This window comes from Carettochelys insculpta, chromosome 13 (genome assembly GCF_033958435.1).
Source record: "Carettochelys insculpta isolate YL-2023 chromosome 13, ASM3395843v1, whole genome shotgun sequence".
Taxonomy (NCBI): Eukaryota; Metazoa; Chordata; order Testudines; family Carettochelyidae; genus Carettochelys; species Carettochelys insculpta.
In genome coordinates, this window is record NC_134149.1 from 45,034,635 (window position 1) to 45,043,933 (window position 9,299).

Sequence of the window (9,299 nt, forward strand, 5' to 3'; positions counted from 1 at the left end):
TGTCTTCCAGGTACCCTGGGCTCCTGCCGCTCCCAACCCAACAGGTGCTCGCTGAGCGATCCCTCTCCTGGCAGCAGGCAGTCAGTGGCAAGGGCTGCCCAGAGCAGGGGTTGCATCATCTCTGACCCCCCTGGCCAAGAGCCCTCCATGTCCCTACCCTCCAGGGCTGTACCTGCTCCCTATCAAGAGCTGCACCCTCGCTTCCCAGACTGCCTGGCCCCTTCCCTCCCGGAGCAGCAGGGATTAGTGGATAGAGCAGGGGGCCCCAGGAGGCCGGGGCTCTAGTCCTTCACCTTTCCCAAGGCCCAGGACTGCCCGTTGGTCACATGCGATAAGGGTTCACGGCTGATGTCCCTGGCCGGGGCTGACAGGTACTGTTCCCTTGCTCCAGCCCAGGGGTTCCCTGTGTGAGGAAGCCCGTAGCTTGGGTCCTCTGCCCCACTCGCAGCAGAGGGAGAGGCAGGGTCGCTGATGTCGGTGGGACGCAGTCCTGGAGGTTTTATCATGTGCCAGAGGAGCGCTTGAGTCCTGGCGACCCCAGGACAATCCCAGGCAGAGGCAGGGGCAGCAGCGGGGAATAGCTCCCTTAGCAGCCAGCCAGCGTCACGTCCGGGCACAGCACAGGCTCCTTCACTCACTAGCACAGGGAGGAAGGGGCAGTCTGAAACACCGGCTGCTGAACCCCTCCTCAGCGGACTCCCTGCAGGGCCTCTGCCGGTAGCCCCCAGCAGCACAGCCTCACGCTCAGGGGCTCCCAGTCTGGCAGGCCAGTCCTGTCCCTCTGGGGCAGCCAGGGGTGGGGCACAGTCTGCAGCTGCCCCAGGCTGGGCCCTTCAGGGGTGTCCGCAGACAGGGGTGGGCTGCCCAGTCCCTGGCTGGGTTGGACCGCTGGCACAGCAGGGGCTGGTGTTAACGTCGTCGGGGGGCGAGGGGAGCCAGGCTGTGAGTAGACGGATTGTAGCTCCCTTGGAGCAGGAGGAGGGAAGCCTGTTGCTCTGGTGTGGATCTTGCTGCATGGCCGTGGTCCGCACAGAGCCCACCGGAGCTGGCACTTGGGGTGAGGGGGACAGTGGCATCGCCGAGCTTGGGGGGATGGGGAAAGCAATGGCGCCTCTGAGCCTCTACGGGCTGATAAGGTGCTGAGCAGATCTGGGAGAGTCTGGTTCAGGGTTCTCTGCAAGCACAGCGCCCGGGCAGCAGTCCAGGATAGAGTCAGGTGCAGCTCAGCTGATCAGCAAAGCGCCCACAGCCGGCGGTCGCTGTGTCTGTTGGTGGTGCACGTCTGCACAGGCCTCAGTGGACAGAAAATTTATTCTGCCCCTGGAGGGTTGAAGTTAGAGGGAAGGCTGCTCCGGTTCCCAGCACGCTGGAGAGCATGCGGCCATGGGCACACGGCCAGAGGAACGGTAACAGCCAGCTCTTATCATCAGGAGATCTCAAAGCAAGTCGGAAGCAGTGGGGAAAGGGAGGCACAAACAAGGGCTGCAGCTGGCCCAGGCTCTCCGAAGAGGCCCGTGGCAGGACTGGGAATGGAACTCGGGTCTCTAGCCACTAGGCTGCACTGCCTCCAGTGGAGTAGACAGGACTGATGCTTGGAACCACTTGTATATAAAGCACAAACTGTTCCACTGCTTCACAAAGAGCAACAGCCTGGGACACCTGTGCAGACACCCCCCGCACACACACACCCAGGCACCTCCACCCAGGGATAGTGGTGCCCACGTCCTCACACACAGGCAGCAGCCCATGGGCCAGGAGCTCCCCTGTCTAGCGGGTGAAAGATCCCTCCCGCAGGCTCCCCACCACCACCAAACAGGGCAGGACAGGTCCCTTGTCCCAGCAGGGTGGCCCCACGAAGTCACAAGACCTTTTCATCAGCCTCCTCCTGGCCCTGGCCAAAGTGGCTGTCTACTATACCAGGAGGAAGGTGCTGGATGGGGGGCCCACTTCTCTTCCTCCCTGGTCCCACGCATCGGGGCAGAGTTCCTCACGACAGCATCCGCTGGCTCCCTAGACAGCTTCGAGGAGCAGTGGGCATTGCCCGGGGTCCCCCTCGAGTTCCCTCCTTTTGAACCGGTAGTCTGCACCCCCCATTCTTCATTGTCCCCCCGAATCGGTTGACTCTAGGTCCACTAGCCCCTCCAACTAGGCTGGGGGTCCCTATGGGCCCAGGCCCCCTCCCTGCCACCAGCACTCACATAGTGCTCTTGGGATTCTGGGTTTGCTTGGAGGCATCTACTTGGAGCAGGAGCAGGAGGCCAGGGACGCCCCCCAGGGAGGGGCCCAGGCCCCAGCTCTAACATCCCCCGTCTGGGGTACAGCAGAGACGGGCAGGAACGGCTTCTCTGGCATGAGCCTTCCAAGCAGCAGCAAGCCAATGGGACATGTGCAGCCGCAGCTCTCGGAGCTGAGGGTCTCCCAAGAGCAGGGCCTGGGGACCGGGAGCTCAGGCAGATCCCACCTGGCCTGGCCGCTTGGGGCTCCCGAAATGGCCTTTGATTGGACCCTCCTTGGCCATGGCCACGGCCACCCTCAGGCTGCGCCACCTGGGAGGGGGGCGTGGATCCCAGCAGGGGTGAGCCCACAACCAGGACCTCACTGGCGGCCACCGTGGGGATGGGCCAGTGGGGCTGGCAGTGGCACAGAGTCACAGAGCAATGGACAGACCTCGAGCTCAGTCCCCTGCCCTCAGGGCAGGACCAAGCACCGTCCAGACCAGGGGTCAGCAACCCCCGGCACAGGCGCAAAGAGCCAGCCCTGCCCCTCCTTACCCATGCAGGCGGGAGCTGGCTCAAAGCCATAGCGCCTGTGCATTAACAAAAGACCAGCCAGTGCTACCAACTGCCACCTGAGTGGCAACGCTCTGCATCAGCGTTTGTTTATTAGTGACGCTGTTGTAAGTAGGACTGTTAGTGACTTGAAAAAGTGTCACCAGCACTCGGACTGTCCACAGAGATCCAAAGGTCAAATTTCAGCTCTCTGCCTGGGAAAGTTTGCTGACCCCTGGTCGAGACCATCCCCGACAGGTGTCTGTCTAACCTGCTCTTAAATATCTCCAGCGATGGAGTTCCCACAGCCTCTCTAGGTAACTTATTCCAGTGTCTAACTACCCTGACAGGTAGGAAGTTTTTCCTAATGTCCAACCCTAAACCTCCCTTGCTGCAGCTTAAGCCCCTTGTTTCTTGTCCTGTCCCCAGAGGCCACGGGGAACAATTTTTCTCTCTCCTCCTTTTAATGCTCTTTGAGGCACTTGAAACCCGCTAGCATGTCCCCCCTACATTGTCTCTTTTCTAAACTAAACAAGCCCAGTTCTTCCCATCTTCCCTCAGAGCTCATGTTCTCTAGCCCGTTAATCATTCTTATTGCTCTTCTCTGGACCTTCTCCAGTTTCTCCAGCACAGCATGTGACGTCTGGCCCTGCCTCTGATCCCAGCCCGGCCCTTAGAGCAGCTCTGAGCTCCCCCAAACTGAGTTTGACCCCTCCCCCCAACAGGGCACTGGCCATATTTTGGGAGGGTGCTGGACAGCCTGAGATGGGGCCATGACACAGAGCAGAGGCTCTTGGGACCCAGAGTTCACCAGTCCCTAACCTGGGTTACACGAGTGTAGGCACTCCAGCCCTAGGTACCAAACCCAGCTCCCCCAGGTCATACTCTACTAATGCAGGGCAGCACACACAGACCTGCAGAGGCCCAGGCCTGTCCCCAGCCCGGCGAGGGAGTGATGACAAAAAGTGTTGACCTAGGACACCTGGCTTCTGTCCCCTATCCTGGGCCACAGGGTTTGCTGCTGCTTAGAGCAGTGCACTCAAGTTATATGCTTTGCTCTGCTGCAGGCTCCCCGCTGCTCTGTGCCTTGGTTTCCCTAATGGAGGCATTGTGAGCCCAGTCCTGCTGCATGAGGTGCAGAGTGACCCCTGGGTGGAAAGTGCTGAGTGACAGCCCGGGGTTAAAGATTATCCCACCCTGTGCTGGGGCCAGTGAGAGAGGCCCTGGGGCCAGCTGCATCCCCACATTGGCCTCCAGAAAAGCTGCACCTGGAATGCACCATGCCCAGCTGTAGCTTGTCTGGGAGTGACTGCGGCCAAGCATGGCATCTGGAGCCTCCAGGACCTGGTGCTGGGCTGGAGAGGGAGGCAGGCCACAGGAGCTGGGAATACCTTCCCTGGGCAAAGGCAGGTGCTGCAGGCTGGTGCCCTACTGGGGAACACCACGAGTCAAGGGCCTGAGCCTGGGCTCCCTCCCTCTCCCTCCAGCCTAGGCTCAGCGGGCCCTGGGCACCTCTCCAACTCACACAGGTGCTGATGAGCTCTGCCCAGGAGGCTGGTTGCAGAGAGCAATCAAGAGCCCCCTCAGGACCCCCTGTTGCTGCTGCCTTAGCAGTGCTGGGGCGGGGGGGCTCTTGGGGCTGCACAAGTGAGGGGGAAAGCCAGGTTCGCTGGGGGGCCTGCTCCCTAGAGCATGTGGGGGCAACAGGTTTAGTGAGGGGGGTATGTGGGCTTTGCCCCAGCTCCACCGAGGGTGGCCCCCAGCTACAACCCGGTCGTCCTCTCTCACTCCAAGCTGGGCTGAGCGCAACACCACTGCCCTTGCCCCGATAAGGTCCCACCCTCTGCAGCCCAAACAGCCTGCAGGCTGCGCTCACCAGCTGAGCCACCCAGATAAGGTGTCCTTGTGTCCCCATGTCCAGGAGCTGCAGGGCTGCCCCTCCGTGCGAGGGAGGGAGATAGTGCCCAGGGTCCTCGTGCACTGTCCACGGAGACACTTATCTCCCAGGGAGCCAGCAGCAGCTCCCATCTGCCCACGTGAGAGTGAACGGTGTGCAGAGGGAGCTGCACTGCAGCAAGTGTGTATGGCACTTTCTGGGCCCGGGCCCTGCAGCCTTTCCCACGCCGGGACCTGCTGGGGGACAGAAGGACCCGGAGCTGCGAGGGCCAGCCAGCAGCTCGAGTCTGTTAGTGGAAGGCTGGCCCTGACTCACTGGGTGCCTGGCTATTAGTGACCCCCCATAGCTGTCCTCAGTCCCCGCCCCATGCCCAGAGCTGGGTGCAGGAGGAATAACGGCCCCACCCAGACACACACTACAGCCAGCTCTAATTGGCTGCCTTGTAGGCAGCCCCAGCACAGACCAGGGACCGAGAGCCCCTCTGAGCCCCAGAGGGGTCCCTCCAGGCAGCTGAGCTGCAGGCAGGGGAAGGGAAGCTTGTTCTGCTGCTGTGTGTATTGGTGGGGTCAGCGAGGTCACAGGCTGAGGGCACCTCTCTGGCTCCCAGTCAGACCCTCCTTTTGCACGGCAGGCGGCCCACAGAGATGCTGGGGTGCAGCATGGGTTCTATGCACCCCTGTCCAGGGAAGGCTCCAGTTAGGGCCTGCAGTGCCATGTAAATGAACACCTGCCCCTGAGCTGTGACCCGCTTTTCCCACTCAGTGGCCACCCCAGCTAGCACAGGTGCTGGTAGCAGAAGGCTCTTGTCCTGGCCACGGGCCCCGCTCACTGGATGGCAGCAGTGGGCTCTCGGACACAGCCTCACCATGCCAGGGCGTTACGCACTATACCTGCAGTCACCCTGCCAGCCCGGCCCTAGTGCTGCAGGCCTGGGGCTCGGTGGCCTGCACCCCAATCGAATACACAGCTGCGCCCACCTGCCTGCACTGCCAGTTCTGCAGGAGGAGGGGACCTCATAGCGCCTCAGTGCACCCGCTGATCGCCCTGTCTAGCCTCTGAAGCTGGGGGGGCCCCTGGGGAAAACACTCCCCTGCCAAGGGCTGCAGCTGTGTGCGCAGCCCGGAGCCCGGGCCCACAGCCGGCTGCAGACGCTTGTTGCTTCCACTTGGGGCAGCAGGCACGTTGCCGAGGCCTGCACGGGCAGCGCTGAGCCGCCGGGGGGCACCCCGCGCCCGCCGCGCAGGGAGGAGCCGCGGGCCTCGGCCGCGCAAACAAGTCGGGGTGGCGCGTTATGTAAGGCGGGGAGACGCCCCGCTTCGAGGCGCTGCTCCGGGCGTAGCGGGGGAAGGGGGCCGCGTGTGCGGGGCTGCAGCCGGGCTCGGAGCGCTGCCCCCCAGCACCCCCCGTTCGCTCTGCGCCCCGCCGTGCGAGCTCCGGGGTCAGCGGCGGGCCGGGCTTCGAGTGCACGTCCCCCGTCGCCAGCAGAGCCCCCGGCCCGGCCTGGGGGCAGCGCCCCCCGCTCCCCGCAGAGCCCCGGCCCGGCCCGGGGGCAGCGCCCCCCCGCTGCAAGCAGAGCCCCGGCCCGGCCTCGGGGCAGCGCCCCCCGCTCTCTACTGCTAGCAGAGCCCCGGCCCGGCCCGGGTGCAGCGCCCCCCGCCCCTCGCAGAGCCCCGGCCCGGCCTGGGGGCAGCGCCCCCCGCCCCCCGCTGCAAGCAGAGCCCGGCCCGGCCTGGGAGCAGCGCCCCCCGCTTCCCGCAGAGCCCCCGGCCCGGCCTGGGGGCAGCGCCCCCCGCTCCCCGCAGAGCCCCGGCCCGGCCTGGGGGCAGCGCCCCCCGCTCCCCGCAGAGCCCCGGCCTGGCCTGGGAGCAGGGCTCCCCGCAGAGCCCCGGCCCGGGGCGGGGGTTGCGCACTCCCAGGGCCGGCGCGCGGAGCCAGCGCAACCCCCGCCTCCCTGCGGGCGGCCGGGGGCGGGGCCAGGCAGAGCCGCAGCCTGACACCATGTGACGTCAGCCGGAGCCTCCTATATAAGGCGGTGTCGCTGGGCGCGGTCCCAGTCCTGCCCGGCCGCCTGTGTCGCGCGCTGCCCCCGCCCGTGTCGCGCCGCCCGGCCATGAGCACCGAGCTCTACCAGTCCGCCATGGAGGTGGCCGTGTACCAGCTGCACAACTTCTCCATCTCCTTCTTCTCCTCGCTGCTGGGCGGGGACGTGGTGTCCGTCAAGCTGGACAACAGGTGGGGCGGGGGGCGCCGGCTGGGGGGCGCCGGGCCGGGCCGGGGAGGTGGGGGCGCCGGGCCTGGGGATCGCTGCTAACCGGCCGCCGCTGCTTGTGTCTTCCAGCGCCTCCGGGGCCAGCGTGGTGGCGATCGACAACAAGATCGAGCAGGCGATGGTGAGCGCGGGGCGGGGCCGGTGCAGTGGGGCTGACGCAATGGGGCGGCGATCCCAAAGCGCAGGGTGGGGGACCTGCAGTCAGAGAGGCAGGACACGCACCCTCCACCCCCGAGCGCCCGGGACTGGCAGGAGCCCTGCCGGCCTGGCTCCAGCCTCCACCCCAAGGACCCCCACACATCACACTGCACTAGGGGTGTCCTGCTGTCGGGTCAGGGGCGCCTGCCCGGGCGCAGAGCTCTGCTGGGCAGGGCCCAGAGCAGACCTTCAAAATCTGCAGTTCCCCCAGCTAACCTGGGCTACCTGCACCCCTGAGTCTGGCCCACGGAAGCCGACACCGAGCAGCCCAGAGCCCGCTTAGCCTGAGAGCCAGGACAGACTGCTCTGCCAACGGCCTGGTTTTGGTTCCTCTCCTAGGACCTGGTGAAGAACCACCTGATGTACGCCGTGCGGGAGGAGGTGGAGATCCTCAAAGAGCAGATCAAAGAACTGGTGGAGAAGAACTCCCAGCTGGAGCGTGAGAACAACCTTTTGAAAACCCTGGCCAGCCCTGAGCAGCTGCAGAAGTTCCAGTCCCGGCTGCCAGCGGAGGTGCTGTCTGCAGAGGAGCAGATGGGAGGGGCGGCTGCCCTGGCCCAGCACATTGGGGGCTCTGCGGTGTAAGGTGGCTCTGTCCTCGGAGTGGGCAGAGCCACTGAACTCTTTCTACTTAATCTCCTTACAAGTTTCCTCCCTCATCTCACGTGGAGAACTTCCCGAGTGAGCCTGAGCTCCGAGATGGGTCAGTGCTGGCCTGGCTGCTGGGACGCTGACCAGCTCTGAAGGAGCAAAGCGTCATGGGTGGACACTGCACAGCTGGACGTCCCACCCCTCGGGGGGCCCCCTTGCACCCCCACAAGAGTGCAGGAGCTGCACAACCGGCCACCTGCCCTCGCTGCACGCTTCAGCGGGGGCCCTGCTGCACTTGATGCAGACTGAGCTTTGGAGGAAGCCAGCTGTTGCAGAGGAGAGATACGAACCTGCCCCCTGGAATGGGCCTGGGGCAGGACCCAAACCTGACCTCGCTGGGGCCAAGCAAGGCCCGTGCACACTGCAGGCTGGGGATTACAAGGAAGGCTTTCTTATGTTAGTGCAGGGATCTTGATATCCACAGCCACGTTCAGGGCATGTGCCTACGCAGCCAGCAGCGGGGTGGCTGCCGAAGCTTGGGGCTCGCGGGTGGCTCTGTGAATGGTGCCGCCGGTGGCTGTGCGGTTTGGGATGGCCGCCGAGCTGGAGGCAAGATGCTTGGATGCTGTTGGAAGAGGGTTGCTGCAGCTGTCTTGCTGTGGGATGGATTTCTATGCTAGCTGTCTGTGTACGGACCCCTCCGGAGAGAGTCCCCCTCTGTCCCGCCCATGCAGGGCTGCTGGACATCCGCGGAAGGGATTTTACAATGGAACACGCCACTGAGAGGCCCGGACCTGGACAGGAGGGGGAGGCGTGGCCCTGCAGGGCGAGAGTCGAGGTTATTTGCTCCGTGAGCGCACCCCCTCGACAGCTCTCGTGCAGCGGTGTCGGACTGTCAGAGCATTAATGTGACCGAGTGATCTAGCTGGAAATGGCAATAAACTCTACTTTTGATACAGGCGCAGAGAGGCATGCCTTTATGTGGGGGGAGGGGGAGGGGATCAGTGCCCTGCCCGGGGGGAGGGGCAGCTCCCAAAGCTTTGGTGGGACGTGGGCTGAGACTCCAGCTGCGCAGGGAGGGATTCCCCAGCCCTGGTGCAGTGCCCAGCTGCAGCCTGGCGGGGGGCCAGGGAGCTCCGAGCTGCTCTCCAGTGGGCTGTGGCCTGCAGGGAGGCCGGGCCTCAGCCCTCGGTCTGAGCTCTCCCCTTAGCCGTGCATGGCTTCCACTGTGAGGGGCCGGCAGGGAGGAGAGGGGGGCCCGGGAGCCCAGCCCCCTCTGCGTTTCAGCTGATGGGGGTTTGTTGAGCATGGGCCTTGCACAGCCAGGGAGGGGCCGGCTCTTGGGGAGGGGGCCTATGCAGGGGTGGGATCTGGGCTGAGAAAAGGGAAACATGGGGCAGGGGCCTGAGCGTGCGAGATGTGCATAGGTTTTCTCCCAGCTCTGCCAGGGCCCGGCCCTTCCCTGCAGCCCCCTGGTGTCCTAGTGCCAGGCCCCCCACACAGCCTTGCTGGTGTGTCTCAGCCCAGCCAAGCCCTGGGGTTTCCCTTACCCACAGCCCTGCCAGTGCCCCTCCTG

The 9,299-nt window shown here is 64.7% G+C and overlaps 1 protein-coding gene across 2 annotated transcripts in view; it reads left to right on the top strand.

The window, feature by feature from the left end:
• The window catches only part of TSC22D3 (TSC22 domain family member 3), a 29,948-nt gene extending 21,265 nt beyond the window's left edge, over window positions 1-8,683 (top strand). Inside the window, exons 1-3 of one of the 2 annotated variants that reach the window (XM_075007993.1) lie at window positions 6,629-6,897; window positions 7,004-7,055; window positions 7,472-8,683. In XM_075007993.1, the coding sequence (XP_074864094.1) occupies window positions 6,776-6,897; window positions 7,004-7,055; window positions 7,472-7,717 (420 nt within the window). In that variant the 5' untranslated portion in view covers window positions 6,629-6,775 and the 3' untranslated portion in view covers window positions 7,718-8,683. Of the gene's footprint in view, window positions 1-6,628; window positions 6,898-7,003; window positions 7,056-7,471 lie in introns of those variants that run through there. The other variant, XM_075007992.1, reaches the window with a different exon arrangement.
• The last annotated feature ends 616 nt before the right edge of the window (window positions 8,684-9,299 follow it).